We start from the raw sequence: 24,257 nt of genomic DNA on the forward strand, positions 1-24,257 counted from the left end.
CAACAGAGAGACATTCAACATCAGGAGGTCCCTATAAAGGCGGTTCAAAGACTATTTCTATGTTTGGTATTACTTGCTTCCATAATATTTCAGATCAGAAAATTATTTGGTATAGAAAGGATGACACATCTCAGCATAAATTTTTTCCCCCAAGTAAATCACATTCTGAATTTGTTTTGCCTTCTCTGTTAACTTTTCCCTACATGCCAATCTCTAACCTTATTGCCCTTTACCCCCAGGACATTAGAGTCAACATCTGTGGCTTCCATTTTCATACTATGACTGCAGTTGAGAAGTTCTATTCCCAAAATCTCCCAAATCTTGATGAAAACCCTTCTTGTCATTCATTTTTCTGCACATACTTGGTAAAGATCTAAGTGCTATAACCTTAATTCTATAATTATCACCTGTTCTTTAGGTTTTACTGATCTCATTGTTCGAATGTTTTTACCCTAGATTTGGAAAATTACCTTATGATAATTTTTGTTTCTTGCTTAGTAGAAGCACATAAATTTCTCCCCTCCAGACCTTTGTTGGCCCATTGGCACACCTGATACATTATTCTCACATAGTTTTTCTATGCAACCACAGAATTTATGCATTTAATCTACCTTTAAAGTATTAATTAGATGTTAAATATCAACATCCAATATTAAAGCATTAGCCATAATAACATACCAGTATTAAAGATAGCCATAACAACACCAAAGATGTCCTTGTGAAATGTATGACCATAGGAATTAATAATTCTCAGGTCCCTGTGTTAAATTGGTAACCATACTGTTTTTTTAAAAAGGAAGTTGCTCAATTTATATTCACAGAGCTACATTCTAGTCAGGCAATCAGTCTCATTTAAAATCCATATCTCAGAAAGTACTTAGATTATTCTGTTTAATATGCACATGGTATATTCCTTTGACAAGTTTTGAAATATTTTTCTAATTTGACTCTCCCTGATAATTTTCTCCAACTCCTAAAAGTCTAAGTGAATAAAATGAAAGAATACTATCTCTAAAAATGGTTTTTAATACCTTCACCAGAGGCCAGAAGAAATTTTTTTAAATTAACAATTATACATATTTATCATTTACTATCAAAAATAATTTTACAGGACACTGTCAATTTTCTTCTTCCACTTCCCCCAATTAAACAGTAACTTTAAAATACGTTGGTAGTTTGCTGAATTTTAGTAGGTCAGCATGCACACCAAAAGTGTATTAAGGTGGACTGCTTTATTTATTGATTTGCAGTGAATCTGCTAAAGACTTGACGCAATTGTCTGCGGAAGGGGCGGGAGGACCATACATGATCGAGGTCATGCGCATCTAGCCAATTTGTAAGACGATCCCGCTGCTCCAAGCCATCAGCAATCCTTCGCAGAGGGGCACACTCATGCATTCCTGTCAAGTCATCTTGTGAAAGGCTGCCTGCTTCCAGCTTGGCTTGGATGTGCAACCTTAATAAAACTCACTGAGGTCTGGGAGAAAATAGCAGATCTGCAGCAGATAGGGTAGAGGAAAGGGTCTAGAATATGTACACGCAGCTGACTCAGGCAGGCTCCACGCTGAATGGTTACACAGAGAGGAAACAATAAATCTCAGCTACTATGCAATAAATATCTCAAGTTTTAACTAAGGAAACTATCATTACAGTGAAATAAAAAAAATAACACTTTAGAACAAAGCTAACAAATGGCTAGTTTTCTCTGATTCTTCTTCAAAAGCTTTCTTTGAAAGGGGAAAAAGTCAAACAAACAAGCAGTTTACCTGAAATAAAGAACTAGTTTAAAGGTCAGAAGAAAGGAGCAAATTTTGCGAGAAGCACGGAAAGAGTTCTGGCAATACAATGACAGTTTTTCTTTCCTTTGCTTTCCTCGCTGCCATTCTGACTCACATAGGGTGCAGCAACCAGCGCCGAAATCCAGAAAACGGTGGGAGAAGATATAACCGGATTCAACATGGGCAGTGTGCCTACACTTTCATTCTTCCAGAACACGACGGGAATTGTCGTGAGAGTACGACAGACCAGTACAACACAAACGCTCTGCAGAGAGATGCTCCACACGTGGAACCGGATTTCTCTTCCCAGAAACTTCAACATCTGGAGCATGTGATGGAAAATTATACTCAGTGGCTGCAAAAAGTAAGTGATTGCTTTCAGTTTCTAATTGCACGGAGCCTTTTCCGTTCTTGCACTGCAGCTAACAGAGTTCCTTTGGAGGCATCTGCGTGTTTACCTTTTGCTTCAGGGGGGCAGTGTTTGCAAATGCAAGACAGCTCCCCCTGTGAATTCATGAGTGAGCCAAGGCTTTTAGGTTTGTGTAAACCTATCAAGGTATGGTGGCACCGCATTTGTGTGCCTAGTCCATGGCACATTTTATGATATTTCTGGTTTTCTTTTATTTACATTTAGCTTTGAGTTTTCTGATTTTCTGACTGTCAAAAAGAAGTATGTCTTCAGCAAGTTGGTGAAAAAAGTAAATAATAATGACAATACTAATTTGGGATCAAATAGATTTTTACATCAGAAAATTATGTGCAGTTTAGATGAGAAATCATCACCAAATACTTTTTTTTTTCAACCTCTAGTAAAGTTAACATAAAGTAAGAGTAAATGCAAAGTATGGTATTCGGCTGGAGAAACTGCATAAATATGTAAAGGAAGCTTAATTTCAGTAAGTAGTAGAATAGTAGAGGACAAATTTCTGTCATTATCTTTCATCTGTCCTTGAAAAAAAAATCAGGAAGATAAATTTATAATGTGAATTTATCAGGAAGAGGCTGAGAAATTAAGCCAGTGGTGACTGTTCCTGAAGATGTGCACCTGCAGATTTGGGCTGAACACAACATGTAGACTTTGCTTATTGCTGAAATACCTCTTTTCTTAGGACATTGTAGTTACAGACAATGGCATGTTAAAGTCTAAGTATCCAAATGAATGTTAATGTTGAGAATGCACTTCATTCCAATTTATATAAATCAGTTTGAACATTTTATTCAGTTATTTAAAAGTTTTTGTTGAAAATATGCTTATTAAAATATGAACACACTTTCTGTAGTTCATGCTCTCTGTTTAATTGTGTAACAGGTAAGCAGCAGATAGCAAGTATATTTAACTATGTCACTAGAGAGGTGGCAACGTTCCCCATTTGTGAAAAGCTTCCTCCCCATCCCACTCCCAGGATCTCAGCTAAAAGTTCACTTGATGCATAAGGTAGGAGCACAACCAGTCCAGTCTTCTTTAAATTATTCTGTTAACAGAACAAATCATTTAAGAAGATAAAAGATAAGAGAACGGACAAATGCTCTTTTTTGTTCCTGGGCAGTGACTCACTTAGATCACCGCCTTCTGAATCATGCCCAGTAATAGTTATTCTACTGTTGTCCACTAGGGACTGAACTAAGATCACGGTTACTGTATTTGACAAGTTAACTGGGACTCAGTAGTTTTAGAATTTCCAAACTTGGAATTACTAATCTTTCTCTTGTAGATTACAGACGAAAAAAATCAATAGGTAGGCAGAAGAATAGAAAGCAAATAAAATTTTGCAGTCTTTTAATAATTGCAACTTAAATTTTAGGCACTAATTACAGCTGTAGTTTAAAACAGGGTATCTGTTTTTTTCTTTGGCAAAACTTATTTTCATGAATTTAGTTGAATAGCTTATTACTATTCTCAACATACTGTCCAATAGCTTTCAATGAGAATTCAATCACTTTAAATTAGTCTGGATTCTCTGACAGGGTGGGAAGGGAAATTTAGTCACAAATTGTATTGAAAGAGCTATTATACTGAAAATGTAATATTTTGTTTGCTTAAAACATACAGTCAAACTGGTGATTCAAACATAGCAATGCATACTTTTTTGTAGCTATGCAGTTATTCAGCAGTGGTAGGGTAAATACATGATTCTGTTGGGCTTAAACCACACATATTTCATATGTTAATTTATTGTGTGAAATAAATTTGTTTTTTGTTTGCATTGTTCTTGTTCAATGATTACCACATAGTTTTCAGACTATAGCCAAGCACAACTATGAAAATGTTCTTTCCTTACACTGACCTTTGTTAGTGTGAATCAAGGTGAATATATACTGAAAATGTCCCTGTTGTTATCAGAGCAGTTTGGCTTGGCTATTGTCTGTTAAATTTGCATATCTTTTGTCATTGTTAATGTGATTGGTGGGAGGATCAAGAAACCAAATAAATGCATTCAGCAAAGAACTTGCTAAAGGCTCTCACAAGTTTCCCTTAATTAGAGGTTTTTGTCATTGGAAGCTCTAAACATATAATGTGTTTATTTCAATAATTCACGTGGAAATCTTTTTACTGTAACTCTTCAGTAGCTTAACACTGTAATTTGTACTACTTCCATTTTGTTATCTTATTAAAATAAGAAGCAATGCACTGCAGAAGCTGAGGCTATCAGTGTATATGCAATTAATTCATCAATTTATTCAATAAAATAATGAGCCAAAGCATGGTGATAATTGTGCAGCTCTTGGCTTTACTGTCAGCAAAATTTTTGTGGCAAGATGTGTGTTATCAATGCTAGATGCAGCTAGATAATTATTTATGTTTATCTATTACCTTCCTCCAAGTTTGGTAAACTGGTTTCTTTTATTTTCCACAAGACAGTGGCTCTTACTAAAAGCCACTTTATGACACTTAAAACTGTGAAATCTTACTTCTTAACTTTTCTGGTCTTCTACTGAATAAGATGAGAAGCAAGGTATGCAAGGGGGCAGAGGATGTGCTGGTCACCACAAGCGCTTAAACTGTTACGGCACTGGTTTCTTGATGTAATGGATTCAGGTCATGTGGGGGGATTTACTTAATGTATTGAATGAGCAGACAGTTGATAAATATTTTTATTTTAATTTGTCACTGAACTTGATGAAAATACACATGCGTTATTTATGTACAGAGAAAAAAATGGCAGTTGACAAAAAATGTTAATTCTTTTAAATCTACTTGTAGAAATGCCCTCACCAACTTTATTTGAGAATAACCCCTGATTTTCAAAACAAGTAGGAGACCTTCAGTTCGTATCTCTGTATTAACTACTCAATGAATAATTTTTTATTGTTTGTTACATTTTAGAATTGAAAGGCCCAGTAAGGGATAAAAGCCTTACTGGGTCCCAGAAATTGGGCAATTGGAGCTATAACAGCCTTTTGGATTTTCTCTCCCCAAACTGTCTATGATGGCTGATCTCAGGTTTTAGGAGCATGGCAAGTAGGTACTTTTCTGTGTGTGATTGCAGCCCTTCCTTACACCTGACTGTGTCATTTCAGTGAGGCTCCTTTTGTTGTGCCCAAAGTTGTGAATCCCAGAAGACCACCAAGGAGCCAACACCGATGCAAAAGCAAAGAGCCTTTATTCGATCTAGCTCGAGCTTAATCTCTCATCTGCATCAACGCAGTGGCAAGATGCCAGAGAAAGAGAGCGAGTTTCAAAAGTACAAAGGTTTTATTGGGGATCTAGGGGCAGTTGGTGGGGTGAGAGGTTGTGGCTCTGGTCGATTGGCAGGGTCTAAGGGTGGTTGGTGGGCTTCTTGCTGACTGGTGAGGAGAGAGCCCAAGCTCCAATTGGCTGAGGTAGGATCCAGGTCCCAATTGGCTGGAGTAGGATCTGGGTCCTGATTGGCTGAGGTAGGATCCTTGAAATGGCAGCACTTATGCTAAGGGGGGTCTGAAAATAAAATTAACTTCTGGGGGAAAAATCTAAGTCCCCTTCACTTTTAGTAGCACTCATCTCATGTGTAATTATTGGTTCAGTGTAATTTAAATGAATAAAAATGTGTCATTCTTTTCCTTAAAATCCACCTACAGTTTTCTGTTACATAAGAGTAAAATGCAGATTCCTCACCATAAGACATTATATGATCAGCCCCCATGCTCCTTTCTGAATTCATCATTTGCCACCTTTCCCTCATTCCAGATGGAAAGGCCTTATTATTTCTCCAACAGACCAGTTCTTTTCTGTCTCAGGGACCTTACACCCTATTCACTTAGTTAGGAAAATTCTTCCCTTAGTTCTTGGCATGGATCACTTTCTCTTCATTCAGGTCTTTGCTGAGAAGTCTCTGAAAGACTTCTCTGAGTACCATTACCTACAACCTTCCCCCACCCTGCTAAATGACTTTCTGTTAAGTTATACTGTATTACTTCTTTGTGGCATTTACCACTATGTGACCTTTTATTGTTTGTCACATTATTCTGTCTCCCTCGACATGAATGTAAATATACAAGAGGCCCTTGTCTATCTTGTTCCCTGCAGTATACCTTACTCTGAGAAGCACACAGTAGGACCTCAATAAATTTGCAGAATATATTCTCCTAGACCCTATACTCAATGAGATAGACTGTGCCAGTGTTGTTCACTAGATTTTATCTCTTATTTTACTTCTTATTTTTGATAGCAGATCTAGTTTTCTAGTGCAATGCCTGGAACCAAGTTGGAAATAATACTTTTTTTCCTTAATGAATAGAGAAATTAATGAATTCCACAGGCAGCTTTAGACTATAATTAAATATATGTATGAAAATGAGACTCAACTATATAACATACACTACCCAGCTAACTATATAATAGGAGGAATTTTAATTAATCTTCTGAGTTTCCACCCTTTATATCAAAGGTCAGCAAAGTATGGCCCTTGGGCTAAATCCGCCTGCCACCTGTAATTGTAAATAAACTTTTAGTGGAATACAAACACACCCATTCCTTAATATATTGTCTATGCATTTGTAAATCAAATTTTATTGAAACAGAGCCACACCCATTTGTTTAGTATTGTCTATTGCTTGTTTTTCCCTACAAAGACAGAATTGAGGAGTTGAAACAGAGAACAAATGGTCCACAAGGCCTAAAATTTAATATCCAGCTCTTTACAGAAAAAAATTGACTGATCCCTGTTCTATATCATAGGAGGAATATTAATATTGGGACCACTGCAAGGTAAGTTGAGAGATTTGTTACATGGGAAAAGACTGTCCTCCAGGAGGCTGTCATCTTCAGGTCCATGCCAGTTGCCAGAGAGCCTGACTAAGCCATTGCTTGGCTTGGTATTAGGACATGCTGTGTGGTGACATTTTAGAGAAGCACAGGCAGGGAAATTTTGTGTCTTCTCTTTCCCCTCTTCATCATCATGTGAACAGAGAAATACTCCAAAAGCAGATACATATTAAAAAGGAAAAGCACCTAAATAGCCATGCAGATCAGCAGCCTTTAGATAAACAAGTCTGGGTGCCAGGGTAGTCTGCTTATGTGCCTGTTTCATCCTGTTGCTTGTGGCATTAGCAAGAATGTTGACAAAACACTGGAGGCATTCTGTTTTCATAGAGGTGGAATTTTACCTCATCTCACATTCAGTCCATTTGGAAACATTTCTTCCTTCTGTCATCTGCTTTAGATATAAACATTGCAAAGGTTCCCACTCGTGTACATGATGAGGGGAGAAACAACAAGTGGGTTGCTGAGGTAGCCACACAGTAGAGAGGTTTATCAGCCCCTGTACTATGATTTGCTAGTTAGGGAGGTTTTGTTTTCATTCTGCCATGGCCTTGTCTCTGTGTGGAGATTTTAGAAGCCTTTTTGTGGGCCTTGTCCTCTTTTCCTTTCTTTTTTTAATACCTCAAGCTATGATGTATCATTTGCTTAGATACATAACCCTAATTACATTCTGAGTCATCTTTGCCTTTTGTTCCAATACAAGATTATCCAGTAGAAGATTTGCTGTGAATTTGGGAAGTTCCAGACGCCCTTTAGTTCTAGCCCCATGATGTGAGGGAGGGAGGGCCTCTTAGTGTTTAAATCTCTTCACAGAATGTACTAAAGATATGCCCCCTCCCTTACCAAAGAGATTTCCAAAGAATGAAATACTCCATGGATTGTCTTTTCTTTATATTTGGAGGCTTTGTACCTAAACAGTTTTCTCTAATTCTTACATAGAAATATTAGAAGTTAGAGTTTTTCAGGCTTGTTTGTTGTTTGGTCTTAGTTGCCTATCTAAATTATCTAATTTCTTCCTTCAAACAAATGAAAAGGTATTTAACAGAGAAAATGATGTAATATATGTAAAGCCAGGCACAAGCCTCCTGGTAACTAATAAATTAATCAATAATATATTTGGGTACATGAAGATCTTTTCTTTTGTCAGTAAGTATTGGAGAATATAGAGTAAATGTAATAAATATTACTTGCTTATATATACTACATGACTGTTTAGGTCACTATTACAGGTCTACATAGGCATGAATTCCCTAAGTTCATGTTGAACTATTGAAAGAGCATGCAAGTTAGTGATGCTGGGGTTCTTGTTCACAAAGCCAAAGAATGAGCTTCACAAACACTCAAGGTAGGAGAGCAAGGTACGGGCTTTTTTTAGAAATAAAGTGAGAGAAAAGAGCTCCTGGTTCACACCAGGAGGGAACAAGAGAGCCCAGGGTGGTGTGTTGTCTAGGGGATTTATAGGCAGTTAAAGATTTTTTGGGAATTGAGGGCTTAGGGTGTGGACTTGTACCACCTGCCCTGCCCTCAAGGTGGGCTGGGTTGTTGTCTGTTTGTTAGGGCTGTTTGCAGTGAAGTCACAGGTTATGCTAAGATACCTTTGCAGAACACTCAAACATTCCAGGCCAAGTTGCTCCTGGCCTTTTGACCTTTAACTGATCTCAATGAAGATATCTGTATTCCTAGTCTGGTATCTTTACACTGGAGAATTAGTGTGACCTTGACTTTGCATAATGCTGAACACAGAGTTTCGATAGGGACTTTACATTGTTACATTGCTTTGACTGTAAATATCCCGCCTTGCTTTTTTCTGGAGGCCCTCACCCTACTCTGACTATACCCATGGGCCGTTTCTCATTAGGACAAGTATCAAGTGGTATCTAAATCAATAGTTATTAATAAAATACAAGTTAAATGTGAATTTCATTTTGAAACACTGTTAATGTATACCTGTAAGCCACCAAGCTCACTGGCATCAAATAGGTACTTACTGTACATTTCTGTGGAATGACTGATGATAATTTTGAAAGATGATGTATTTTTGAAGTTTAGTTACATGTGTACTTAACTCATTAGGAAGGTGTACACTTTACAGTCTTTGTTTATGAAAGCTGAATGCATTGAATGTTAGTATTAAATACAACAGTTATTGGAGGATTTCCACTCCTAGAAAATAAGTAAATATTTTTAAATTCCAAATTACATTTCACTTTTAAGTCTTTAAAGATTGTCCCAAGATTTTGTAAAGTATTTTAACACTGTTTTTGTCCTCCCTGTTAATGTACAGTTGACTAGATTAAAATCTGGTGAGTATTTATTGCAACTAAAGATTTGCTGCCCCCAGAGGACTTTGCTTCTACCTTATCTCATTTGCACAGATGTAAGAGGTAGGAATTGTACCCTTATTACTAATATCAAAAGTGTTTTCTTTCTTTTCCAATTCTACTGTTTTTAAATAGCAAGAACAAAGCTGTAATAAGCAGTAGCTTTAATACTTATTGAATAAGTGAATAATTTATTGAGTAAATTGAGTATTTAATGACTTTAAAATGTTAATAATATAGTGAAGGTTTAATATTTTTGAACAAATGAGCTGAGAGTTCTAATTGTTTCCTACCATTGGGACCCTATTTCCCAGCAAATTATTAGGTGGAAGCTTCATACATAATCTAGAGACAAATGAAGGAGCTAGAGGAGGACTAGAGTGAGGCCCTTCTGTAACACTCTTCCTCAGCCCATCTCCCAGAGGCATCTTCAAGGGACCTTAGGTATTCAAAAGGATATAATTTCAAAATGGCTACAATGAAAGTTACAAATAATCAAATATTAGGTAGGTAAAGCTGCCAAAACCAATCTACTGATAAGCAGGAAGAAACATAGCACTTGGGAGTTTGAATATTTGTTGGCAAGGTGCTATTAGGTGATGTAAGAATGTACAAGTCTGCCATATGCAAGCAGTTGGAGAATATTAATGTATAATTTTTATTTTTAAATAATTTATTATTTATTATTTATTATTTAATTTACTATTTCAGAAATGAAAGTTCTGATATTTTTTTTCTGGCTTCCCAGTGGCCTGCTTTTTTCAAATGCCAGTTTGCCCATTCTGCATTCCAGAGGATTCTGAGACTTGCAAACCAGGAAAGAGAGGTGGTGAGGCAGTCCTCTGAGCTGGAAAGATAAAAGGATTCAAAGGAACCCATTCCTGGCCTGTCTCTCCTCATTCCTCTTCCCTCCTCTGGCATTGTTTTCAGTAAAGTCCCATATAGTCCTCCTTATACTTTCCATGGAGTGCAAGTGCTAGAAAGACCCTGGGTAGGAGGGAGGGCAAATGAACAGGGAGATGAGTGATGGTCCCTTTATTGGGGTTTTGGGGGACACAGTGAGGGACCATGGCACTATAGCAGTGTTGAGCACTGCTCCATAAAAGATGGCAATGAGTTCTGTGATGGGATTTTAGAATACAGATACGAGTCATGGAGCCAAGCACCTGCCATTAACTAAAAACAGACAGCCAGTTAGAAGTTATCTAATCAAATCCACACTGTGTACAAGGTGGTCTGCTAGGTACTGTGAGGTGGCAATGAATCCATTACAGCCCCTGTTGTTGAGAAACCTAAGCCCACTGAAATAGATATGAAAGCAAATGCATTGTTTGTGTCCACTATTTCCTATGTCAAGTCTGAAGACAGTACCACACAGTGATGAAGTGCATTGTACCTAGAGCCATACTACCTGGATTTGAATCTTGACAGCACCACTTCCTTGCTGTGTGACTTTGGGTAAGATCCTTAACTTCTCTGTGCCTCACCTCAATTACTGGTAATAAAATTGAGGTAATAGCAGTACTTACATTATAGGGTGACTGTTAAGAGTAAATATAATTCACATAAATTACTTTGCCTAAGTTCTGTCACATAGTAAATGTTAAGTAAATATCTGTTATTCCTTGGGGGTAGTTCTGGGTTACAATAATAGATAAATGTTGAGCACTTTTACCAACTACTAGGCCTTTAGAAGAACTTACACATATTACTTTATTGAATACCTGAAAATGCCAATATCAGGTAGATAGTATAATTTTCTCACATGCCAAATGAAGAAGCTGAAGCACAGAGAGGGAAATTAAGTTGCCCAGGATAGCTCGGTGGCTAAGTGGCAGCCCCAGTACTGAATCCCAGGCATTCTGGCTCCACAATGCTTGTTTTTAACCAACTGTGAGATTAACTACAGCAACTTTTGCCATGTCTTTTTAATTTAAATTTTTTTTTTCTGTAGTAGTCTTTCTGTCTAAACCCTTTTAATTCTTTCATACTAAATGAGTTGCACCTCTCTCAAATTCTGTTTCAGACAGCTATTTGTCCCCTCTCAACTCTAAAGCTCCGTGGTTAAATTGGCTGTGACATGTAGGTTATGCTGCAGATTGAAGCACAATAGCCCAATTCTCTCTGCCCTCCCACAGGTCTCTTAACAGACTGAGGAATCTCCTGTCTGTAGTACCTCCTGTCTATCTCCTTAGAAACACTGTCTCTTGAAGTTACAGAGCTTAATTGAACCTGACTATTTATTGAAAAACTTCTAAAACATAAAGAAAGACTTACAATTGCTTTACATGGGCTGAAGCTGCCTATTCTAAGTATCTCCCGTTCAATTTAATGACCTCCCTCTTAGATTTATCTGTGGGCAATCCTTCTTGGAAAAGCAAAAGCACATCCTGGAACTTAAAAAATTATCTGCATGCACTTTCTTTTGCAGGTCATTCGAAGAGTTGTAAAAATGAGAAGAAAACCTTGTTTTCTCAGGCAATGACCTTTTATCTTACTTCCTATTTTATTTATCATTGTCCCTATTAATGAAATATTTCTGGCATTTAGGTCCAGGGCCAAAACACTTGCAGACAGTTGTGATGGCTCTTCCTCTCTTTTTCCTGATCTCAGAGGCCTGACCACTCAGATGCCTGTGCTTTGAGGGTTGCTGCCTTCGTACTGGTTAAGTATCAATTGCATGAGGTGAAGAGACTTCAGATAGCCCTAAATTCCCTCTGTCCATTCTTTTTGTGGAGTCCCAAAGAAGAGAGAAGACAAAACAGAGTGGGGACCAAACAGAATTCAGACATGCTTTTTATCCACTTTTGCATAGTAGGATAGATTAAAACTAATAAACATTAAAAAGAAAAAGAAATAAGTAAAACAACTCAATATGTATCCACTTGATTGACCTGAGTTCTCCATGGAATACTGAGGGTCAGTATTGTATGTCACATCAATGTTGTAGGTACCCCATAGATATTGATAGGATACACACATGACTAAATGCATGCTGTGATGCTTGAACTGTTTGGGAGCAAGTTTTTAGCCAGTGAAGGGGTATGAAGGGTTCTAGTGCTAATGCTGAATAACAAGGACCTTTTCCCAATTTGCTGGAAACTAGTATTGAGGAGTACTACTTTCTTAATCCTAAGGGTTTCTTTCTTCATCCCATCCATATTTTTCATCTTTTATCATTTGTGTCTGATGCTTTTCATGTCCTCTCAAGAGTTAGCTGACAAAATAGCAAATACATACTAATGCAAGTTGGGAGGTGACTTACCATATTTAGTTGTATAGTTTGTACTTTATGTGGATGCATGATTATGGTGTGATTTATCTCATCTGTATAACATAATCACATTTCCTGCCAATTAAATTGTTATTGCTTTGTGTATGGAATATATCATTTTATCTGCAAAGAAGGCAATGGATATCTGTCACCAGAGCAAGTATGAAAATGATGCTCTATTTTAAAAAAGATGTTTAGTAACAAATAGAGTATAAATAAGCCTACTTTGATTAAGCAGTAATATTCCAAATAGATAAGCACATACATTTTTATATTGTAGGCATTATCATATCCATTTTGTATTTTAAACTGAGGACTAATAAAATGAATTTTTTAAAATTACCTATTTACTTCGAGACACAAGGCAGATATTCTGAGTGGTTAATTCTAAAGGTCTTCATTGCTCATGCCTCTTTCACTTTTCCTTCACAAATTAAAACTGTTTTTGATTAATGGAGAATGGGAAAGGGTTCAAAGAATAATGCTTTCCTCTAAGTTTTAGAGAATATATCCAGAACAAACAACAACCTTCTTTGGAGATCAGAGTAATTTGCCATACATGTATAAAAATTGCTTTAAGAAACGTGCTGTTCTCAAGAGAGTTAGTTATTAGCACTTTTACTGACAGAATACCATTTTTATTTCAGTTTAAATATGTCAGAGACAAATAACTAATTGATGTTTTTACATTTTTTTCAAAGAAGTGGGTGCTTATGAAAAATGCCTCAGTTAAGGTTACCCTGATGTGAATATACAAATAAAGATAATATTTCAAGCTAGCTTATCTGCATTTTTGCTTATAGTCTTCATGTTGTGGTGCTTGTTTATATTTCTTTCACTTAAAGACTGAGGGACAATATCTAATCGATAGAGGAGATTTTTAATGTTTCAACTTTAATAAATTAGGGTCCTGTTTGTACTATTTTGGGGAAAATGAACAAATGCCATATATGTTATTTTATTTTAGTTTTTCAGTATATAAAAGCAATCATTGATTCCAGGTTTATGCTTAGAAAAAAAAAGTGCAGAAAATGAACAAACACTTGTTTAAGTGAAACTGTCTCTATTTCTTACTGATAGTCAAGATAAACTAATGAACTAAAGAGACTTTGGTTTCAAATAAATGATTAAAATTGACAAAGCAATTGGAAATCCCACACTCAGCCTTTAAAAAAAAGCTCTTAACTGAGAGTTGAGTATGTAAAGGAGCTAAGAAATCTCCATGTCAGAGAAGGGAAACTATTTTGTGACCATTATGTTTCATATGGAACTAATGCTTATGTGCTTTGAGTTCACCAATCAAACTTGCAGTTTGCAGGGGAATGGGAATTGATTATACTGAGCATGAAATATCCCTGTACATTATTCTACTATTTTCAAATGTCTTCCATCAGCTCTAATTTTAAAAATCATGATCAAAAATATATCATAGGCAACTAAAAAATTCAAATAAACTCTATAAGCATATTTTTAAATTGTTTCAAATAATTCACCAAATATTTTGAGAATTTCTCTTTTGTTCAAATACAAAATATCCCTTGTAGAAAATGAGGTTAAAGTGTGCAGAATCCTTCTTTGATTACTGGGCAATTGAGAAGTCATTGGCAAGGAGGTGATTTTTCTATCAGGAATACACAGTAGTCCCACCTACCCACTCAGTGTGGGTGTATCAGAACCACTGAGGAAGATATAGTTTGAAAAATTATATATAGTTGTAAATTTGGAGGCAAAAAAAGTCCCCACTATGTTTGGGTACTAAAACCACGTGAAGAAAATGCAAGTTTTTTTATTTTAACAAGGTGGAAAGACTATATGTTAAATAGATGGGAACAGGTTAGAGAGTGATTGTTAAGTTATTTTTCCAAAGATGATTATAATAGTATTATATGTGTATATAGAATTATGTCATAGTGTATGTCTTACATTCCATCATCCTATAAAGAATTCTCTTCCCTTCAAGTCTGGCTGGGTCATAAAAGGCAATGAGTTTCTATCTTGTTCCTCGCAATGCTCATACTTGGAGCCCTGAGATGCCAAGTTAGAAGTCTGTCTACTTTGAGGCTACCATGTTGTGAGGAAGTCAGTTCACATGGAGAGGCCATGTGTAGGTGATTTGGGTAGTGAGTCCCTGTTTTTGAGTTATTCCAGCTCAGGTTCTGTATGTGTGACTGAATGAACCTTCAGATGATTACAGCTCCCCCACCACTCTGTTACCTCCAGATGTGGAGTTAAAGTCCCAGACATCTGGAGTAGCAACAATCCCCTCTGCCTTTTCTGAAATCCTGACACTTAGTGTCTGTGAGCCTAACCAAAATCAAATGGTTGTTGCAAACCACTAAACTTGGAAGTAATACATTAGTGCAACAGTAGTAACTGGAACAGTTACCATTTGCTTAAGCCTATGTGCAGGGCTTACTGTGGTACCTGTTATTATGATAATCATTGAAGATCAATGGATTATACATGAGCTCTACCTTCCAGAAGCTAGTATTCTATCTAGGAAGGATTATAATGTGGATGGAACACCGTAAGAGTTGGTTTTTAAACCAATGCTTTACTACCCCGTTCTACTCCTATAAATTAACTATTTTAGTTTCACATAAATTAAGATTCAGTAAATGTAACTTGAACACTTCATATATCTTTGCCTTCCTTTGAGTAAAATAGTTATTTGTAAGGATTTTTCTACCTTCAAAATAGTATATGTAAAAATTCTCTGATCTTTCCTAAACTCTCGAGTTGATCAGAATCCATTATACCAAAATTACATACTATATAGTTTGAATATTAACGCTTCAATTATTGTTTGTAATTTTTCCAATCATTTGAAAATTATAAAAATCTCAGTGAATTCAGATTTTTGAGAATCAAGGCATGAAGCTATCTTATAACTATATACTATTTAAACCTGTCATGTTTAGGCTGTAAGTTTAAATCCAGATATTTCTGAAAGCTGTTATTGAGTATGGTTGACTGGTGGTCTCCTAAATGTAAAATGAGTTAGCAGCATCTGTTCAGTTCCCAGCAGTTTGGAATTTCTGCAGTAAAATCCATCCCAGATTCTCCCCCTCTTAACTGATGAACATAGGATCTGGACTAGAATGAAAGAGGCATAAGAACATTCTTTAAATAAATATATGAGGTGTTTTGTCTTTTACATTATATATCGGTTGAAACTTATTGGAAAACAACATAACAGTACATACAAAGAACATAACTAGTTTTATATCCCTTGTCTCAGTAATCCTACTTTTGGAAATATTCCCAAGAAAATAACTGAAAAGAAGGAAAAAGCAATATACATGAACATGTTCATTGCATCTATCATAGCAGGAACATTGGAAACAATAGATATTATTGTTTGGTGTTTACTATGTTATCTTGCACACATGATCTCTAATCCTAAAAAAATTCTGAAAGATAAACAATATAATCCACAGCTTTGAATGAGGAAGCCGTGCACAAGCTCCCACAAACAGAAAATGGTAGAACCAGTGGACACTTCAACCCAGGAGCATCTAAGGAAAGACCACATCTTCAATGACACTACAACTGTAGCTGTTAAAAGTCATGTTTGGCAGGAAAAACTGCCCACAGGATGTTGAGTGAACAAATCACACACTTCAATAATTCTAGCAATAAAAAATAATAGCTAATATTTTGAGCATTTAGGATGTACCAAGTCTGGGACACTTTAAAGGTGTTATTCTATCTTTACAACTCTGTACTGAGATATTGCCATTGTTTTCATTTTAGAAAAACTCTGCGTGAATTTCAGCTCTGACTGTGTGGGGAGAGTAAATGGGGGAGGATGATTGTGTGTTTTTAAGTATATGCATAAAACCATTGATAGAAAACACATCAAAACTTTCACAATGATTTATTTTCATGGTTTAGTTTTTATTCCTATAGAATTTACTGTAGAATAGCATGTGCCACTTTTATAATCAAAGTATACTAAACTTTGTTTTTTAAAGAAAAAAAGGTGTGTCTAGACTGAGGCCAAATAAAAATAAGCAGTAGTGAAGTGAAGATGATAGGGACTTGACAATGTTTAAATTTTCCATCACCTTTCAAAATAACTGTTCTCAGGGAAAGATATATATGGACGGACCTTTAGAAAGATTAACAGAACCTGTAGATAAAAGAAACCTAAGAGAAATATTTTGGACCAGGGTTTTCCTTTAGTAACTTCACATTTTACCACCTAAGCAGCTACCTTGCTATAAGCTACCAGTTCTGAGTCCACTTTCAGCATGTGTTGATTTTATTAATTTTCTACATATTTATTTCTTATTTCCCTTTTTCTCTACTTTTGTGGATAAGTTGATTTTGAAAGCCCTGAAAATGGTGACAGACAGAAATTGGGTTAGCATTATTCACAATCCTCATCTGATCTCACTCTTTTTATTCAAAGAAATACATTAAAAAAATTTTATTTAAGACTTACAGAAAGGTCAGTTATAAAACAAAGGGTGATGGGTGACTTAGGTTGTAGAATATAAAACCAGGATTAAATGCTCCAGGATTTGATGTAGTAAAGAGAGCAGGAAGGTGTATGGGAGAGAAATTAAGGAAGTTATGATTGTGTGGCATGATATATATGAATTTGCTTCACAAGATCTTATTCTTATTGTACTATCTATCACAGTGCATACTACATTGGGCAACCACAGCTTTTCCAAAAGTCAAAACCTAATCATGCCATTTTCCTAGTTAAAATGCATCAGTGGCCCCAAAGTACTCTCAGAATGTTCCAACTCCATATCTGAATAAAGCTGGCTCTTGCTCACCTCTCTAATCTCATCTCTTGCAGTTTACTCCATTGTTCTCTATGTTCTTTGCATCTCTCCTGCCCCATCCTCCGTATAGTGTTAAATAAATGGATGGATAGACAGCTAGATGATTGGAGGATAAATTAGAAATAGGTGTGATACAGGTACTGCAGCCTCTCTGGTAGGCAGTGAAATTTGATAGAAAAGGTGACTAACAAAATGATAGAAATTTACTGTCAGATTTTTAACGGGCATAAACATAAACAGAAATAATGGTGAGAAAATGGTTTTAGATTCTGCAGTTGCATTATGAAAAGGTAAATGACCAGAAGCTGGCATGGTAGAGAGAGTGGCCTGCACAGTTCTGACACTCATCTCAAGTAATAAGAATAAAAAAATAAGGTAAACAGATGAAGGATGGGAAAATAGAGAATTAGGTAACAGGTGAAATTCTGAGGAGGAAATTGTAGTAGCACTTCAGTAAATAAAGATAAAACAGAAGCCTTCGTAAAAAGTAACACTGATATTTTTAAATTGGGAGCATTGTAAGAGTGTGTTACTCAGGCAACGAGTACTGTGACAAAAGGTAAAATTATGACTAAAAACGTTTCTGTATTTGTGGCATATGGAGCTGTTAACTTCAGATGATTTTAAGAGTAATTCTTAATATTATGTATGATAAGATTGACTGCATTCTTATCTTTTCAAGTGAGAAGAAGAAAAGGACAATCCTAAGGTGCTTTAAAATTTCTTAATTCAGAGAGAGGTAAAGAGCCGCATTCTGTGTTCCATTCCTTGGTGTAGCCCTCACATTTACAGGTTATATAGAATATGTTATGGAATTGAACAAATTACTTATTAAGTCTAAGATGAATAAGGCTTACAATGAAGCTTCCAACCACTTAAAAATCTGGCAAGATACATACTATGCTATTCTTTTTTTTTTTAGTAAAACGTATTTATTCAGTTTACTGACAGTGGCGTTGCAATACGGATTTCTGATATTCCTGTTAGCCCTATGCTTCCAGGCTAAGATGAATTTAAGGCCCCTGACCTTCCGTTTGAGCAAACACTGTGTTCTGCTTCTTGCTCAGGCCAGTGTCAAATTCACACAAGAAGTTGGGGGACAGCAAGATGCTAGCACAGTTTTGAGGTCACATACTATGCTATTCTGTCTGTGTTATATACACACTTACATAAAGGACTGATTTGATTCTTTTAAGTCTGTTTGATCTTTGCAAATTAAGTGACTTCCACTGAAAAAATTTCATAATGATTCCATTTTGAAAATAATGACATTAACCATTTCAGTGAATAATTAGTTAAGTACCAAGAACCCTCTGTTCAGAGAGGTTTTAAGGTATATCAAGTGATATTTTCTGACATGTCTATTTCATATAGCATCTTTTTTTCTTTTCAATGACCTGAGTCCAACCTTGTGTTTTCAATTGGCTCCTTATACATTTGTAAGCATGTGCATTTTGTAATAATGAAATGTAAAATGCTCTTCGGCATTAACCAAGTAGATCATGCCTTACAATACATTTCGTGACTTTGTGCAGCACACAGAGATTCCTGGTTAATATTAGGAATATGCATGCCCTGGTAGTCATAAGTTTCAGATAAAATGTTTGAGTAGAAATTGGGCTCTCTAAAAACATAGAAATTCTATGTTTGCTGAGCAACAATAAAAGGTCTTGTAACATGGAACATGTGAATATTTAAGCAAATGTATATTTATGCCCAGAAATAAAATATGCTCACTGGGAAATTCACATCCTCTTCAAAACACACTCTCCTTTTACATTCTCATGGCTTTATATCATGGAGTTTTATTCACTCAAATGACCACAACCCCTAGGGAATTGGATACCTCAAACTAGGTGATGACCAATTTTAGTAGTAGTGAGGATTGAGAAGCCATTTATATCCTTTGTGATGGAAAATGAATGGGACAAAATTAGAAATTGCCAATTAGGCAACTCTTCTCTTCTTTAAAAAAAAGATAAATCAAGAGTCTTTGATGTGCTTCTTGCCTATGCTACATGTGGGAAGGTATTATTTCATATAATGCCCACATTCATGTGTGTGTGTAAGGACATGTATATAGTTTAGTTTTCTTTGGGTTGTAGGTGTGAATGAAGTAGGCTAGTTTACCTCTCTGTGCCTCAAATTTCTGCATCTGTGAAATGAGAATAATAACACCTTCTTAATAAAACTGTTAGGGTGAGTATATGACACAAGATTTACTAAGCACTTAACAAAAAACTCTGGCATATAGCATGTATTTAACAAACTACAACTACTTTTTATATCTTTAAACATTTTATTTATAAACTGTACTCAGCAAAACAAAGTGACTTTCTTAGGGGTACATGGCTTATTAGTAATCAGATGGGGATCCCTTGTTCAAATCCCAGTGAACAAATCTATTGCACAGAAGAATTTAAAAGAATTTAAAATAAGTACTCCACCCTCAAGGAGATAGAATATAACTCTCCACTCTTTAAAGTGTGGGCTGCACATAGTGTCTTCTTTCTAAGTAGTGTAGGATTGAAAGGGGGAAAAGAGAATAACTTTGCAGGGGAGAAACATGACAAACACTACTAGGTGATGAAAGTCAATATCAACAGTGATAAATCATCTTGATAGGATGTCTGCTTCTCAGTGTTATGAGGATAGCACAGAATAGCACCTTATTCTGTAGTCTCCTCAAAGCTTGTAACTCCAGTCTAATCACAAGAAAATCAGAAAAATCACAGTTTAGGGATATTCTACAAAACATTTGACAAGCATTCTTCAAAAATGTCAAGGTCATCAAGAAAGCAAGAGAACCTAAGGAGATATGATGAGTAAATTCAACGTGGTATCATGGATAAGATCCTGAACCAAAAAAAGAACATTAGATAAAACTAAGGAAAATGGATTTTAGTTAATAAAATGAATAAACAAACAAACAAACACAGACAAATTCTAGTGAAAATGTTGTGCCTTGGGTTTGATAGACTTGCATGATTATGTTATTCACTGTATTTCTCTAGATGTTAAAATACATATCAGCTAATTCTCTAACATGAATAATTCTCTCAGTGAGAAACTAAGAACAGTCTGCAGGGCAGTGCTTGCTTCTCACAATTATTTGAAAATGAAAAGACCTGTAAAAGAATATATTTCAACTTCTTAGATCTAAAGAACACATTGTAACATGTATGTGTGATGTGACAGTTAACTGCAGAAGAGATTGCACTTTTGAAAAACAGAGTCCTACATGAGCATATAAAAGTGAATTTGTCAGGTCAATGAAGATACATTAAGTGTACTTGATATATTTTATTTCCCTCCAACAATAATGTAAATGAAACAAATTAGTAAAATTTGCTAATAGCATATACTTAGCATAATGTTACAGTTTCAATAAATGTCTTTCTTCCAGGTCCTTGAGGCTACAGGTTTATACCTTAAGTAAAAAACACTAGGATATAATTTTTCTTCCAAAAAGTATATTCATTTCCTTTGTCATTAAAGGGGCTATAAGTTGCAGCAACAAGAAAACAGAACTATACCATTTTATATAAATATTTACTATAAAACAAAATGTCCTCAAATATTTATTATGTTACATCAGATTTGTAAAATACTCTGGTTTATTTATATGGATATGGTTTTGACTCCTCTATACTTTAAGAGCTGTAATGAGCATTACACAGAGTGTACACATATCAATTGTGAAATATTCTATGTTCATTTTAGCTTACAGAAAGTGGTTAAAGGCACTATTTAAGCAAGCCAGCAAAATTTGCATCATGTTGTCTTTTGTACACATCATGAAAAGGTATTTTTAAGATATGATGTGATGTTATCCATATTGCCTGATGTCAGATCTCAGTGCTTGGTAACTCATGACAAACCTGTTGTGTGTTAGCAAGGAGCTTATGAAGTACAATTTGAAAAGCCAGAAATCTGACTTGGCTTTGAAAAAAAAAAGATTGCTGTTATAAAATTGCATAAATTATGGATCAGAGAACATTCTAGACTCTGGCCAATTTAAGGCTCATTTGTGGGCTGTGCTTACTATCTTTTTTAAGTTTTCAGAGATGACACAATATATGGTAGTATTCCCCAGCAATGTGAGAATAGTTTTGCCTTAGACTTTTCTGCAGAGACATTCTTTGTATGTAGTAAACTCTGTCCTGAAGCATGTGCAAATGATTTATAAAACCTGTGGTTAATCAAAATTTGCTCTCCAAGGTTGTATTCATTAATTTTCTCTTTCGCTGAATATTTATTGACTCGTCTCTTGTGTGCCAAGCATTGTGCTAAAACACTGGGGACAAAGGTGAGCAAAAACAGACATTATCTCTGATGTGGTGTATAGTCTAGTGAGGAAATGGATATTGCCCAAATGGTCATACAAATGATTTTAAACTAACACAATAAAGAAGAGATACATATACAGTGAGCATATACAATTAAAGGACTGGACTTGGTCAAGATTTGAACTGTTCATCTACTGTCAGGCTGTAGACGCTACAAAAATTTACCAAAAAAAAATAGCGAAAGAAAGAAACAAAGAAACCAAAGAAATAGAATTAACCCGTGAACCACATGGGAGTTAGGGGCACCAATCCCCCCTACACAGTCATTAAATCCAAATATAACTTTTGATTCCCCAATCTACTGTTGACCAAAAGCCAATTGATAACACAGTTAACACATATTTTGTATATTATATGTATTAAATGATGTATTCCTACAATAATGTAGGCTAGAGAAAGAAAATATTTTTTAAACTTTTGCAAATCTCAAAAAAAACTCCAACTTATTTATTTTAAAAAATTCATATGTGAGAATATATTTGTAAATGATTTATCTGATAAGAGATCAACACCCAAAATATATAAAGAACTCTTACGTCTCAACACCAAAAAAACCCAAATAACCTGATTTAAAAAAGGACAGAGGATCTTAACAGACATTTCCCCAGAGAAGAAATACAGATGGCCAACAGGCACATGTAAAGATGCTCCATATTGCTAATTATCAGGGAAATAAATGCAGATCAAAACCACAAAGGGATATCACCTCACACCAGTCAGAATGGCCATGTCCAAAAGACAAGAAATAAGTGTTGGTGAGGATGTGGAGAAAAGGGAACCCTCCTACACTGTTGGTGGGAATGTAAATTGGTACAACTGCTGTGGAAAACAGTATGGAAGTTCCTTACAAAACTAAGCACAAATACCATATGAACCAGTAATTCCACTTCTAGAATTTTACCCAAAGAAAAAAAAATCTCTGATTTGAAAAGATATATGCATCCCTATGTTTATTGCTGTATTTTTTACAATAGCCAAGATATGGAAGCAACCAAAATGTCCATCAATAGATGGATGGATAAAGAAAAAGTGGGACATATACATAATGGAATATTATTCAGCCATTAAAAGGAAAGAAATCCTGTCATTTGTGACAACATGGAAGAACCTAGAAGATATTATGCTGAGTGAAATAAGCCAGGTAAAGAAAGACAAATACCATATAATTTCATTTAGTGTGGAATCTAAAAACAAAACAAAATGAATGAAATAGCAGTAGATTCATAGACAGTGAGAAGTGACTGGTGGTTACCCTGAGGAAGGGGTTGTGGTAGGTGAATGGGGTCAGTGAGTGGGATAAGAGGGCACAAAAATTCTCAATCATAATATAATTTGTTCACAGGGATGGTAGTACAGCATGGAGAATATAGTCAATGATTCTGTAACATCTTTCTATGTTGACAGATAGTAACTGTACTAGTTTGGGTGAGAATTTAATAATGTGGGTAACTGTTGAACCACTGTGTTGTATACTTGAAACTAATAAAAATTAAAGTATATCAACTATACTTGAATAAAAAAACCCAACATATAAATTCAAACCTATGTTGTTCAAAGGTCAGCTGTAAATGAATGAGCCCAATTTGTCTGTAATCTATGTCTGTCTCTGTGTTGGTGTAATGGAAACCATAGAGTTTGTGGTTCTCCTCTCCCAGGTAACAAGTATTTGCTCTGGATTCTCCTAGTTTGTCTATTGTTGCTTCATGCATACAACTTATAGTTACTTTTCTTTCTTTTTTTTTAACCACTTGAATTTGACTTTGAAAGAACTGACAAGAACTGAGGGGAAAGGGAGGAACCTGGCTGTGTCTACATAGTCCATGGGTGCCAATTCGATAGGTAACATTCTCTCATGAATATCTTGTAATTTGATCTCAGTTGGAGGGTTTCCCTCCACTTATAACAGGCCTGCTATAATATCTGAGGAATTATATTTCAGGGAGGATGTAGGTTCAAGAAATGATAGAGGACTCTTAAATTCCATTGCCAAACTTTGGCTGAAATTTTCTTTTAATTATGCCATTAATGCATATTCAGAAACAGCTTACCCATTCAGCAGCTTCAAGCTTCTGCATATGTCTAATGTGGGCAGTGATAGATTTTGAAGTAACTGCATTCTGTAACCTTGTGGATAAAGATCCTGTTACTACTTTTGCTACTAATACGGTATATAGTGATATTCATAAAATTGCTTTCAAAAAATAATAAATCTAAATGAAATGTGACCTCACAGAAATAGATTAAAGGACGTCTACATATATTAACTGGAACAACTATTTTTGTTGAAGAAACCTGTCAGTTCTGCATAACAGCTGGTTTGAATGTAAATTTTTGATTTATTTTGATTTGGCCTAAATAGTATATAATACCAAGGCAACAAAAGATTTTCAGAACCAGAGTCATTGATTTAATGCTGGAAGGAAACTTGAGGGTTACATAACACCACCTTTCAACCAGTACAGGAATCCCTTTTTTCTGCAGATTCCTCCCTGAC

The 24,257-nt window shown here is 35.5% G+C and overlaps 1 protein-coding gene across 1 annotated transcript in view; it reads left to right on the forward strand.

Moving 5' to 3' along the window:
- Positions 1–1,561: 1,561 nt before the first annotated feature.
- Positions 1,562–24,257, forward strand: part of ANGPT1 (angiopoietin 1) — a 274,777-nt gene continuing 252,081 nt past the window's right edge. Inside the window, exon 1 of the mRNA XM_036876436.2 lies at positions 1,562–2,142. Coding sequence (XP_036732331.1) covers positions 1,846–2,142 — 297 coding nt within the window. The 5' untranslated portion in view covers positions 1,562–1,845. The remainder of the gene's footprint in view (positions 2,143–24,257) is intronic.

Source organism: Manis pentadactyla, chromosome 3 (genome assembly GCF_030020395.1).
Source record: "Manis pentadactyla isolate mManPen7 chromosome 3, mManPen7.hap1, whole genome shotgun sequence".
Lineage (NCBI taxonomy): Eukaryota > Metazoa > Chordata > Mammalia > Pholidota > Manidae > Manis > Manis pentadactyla.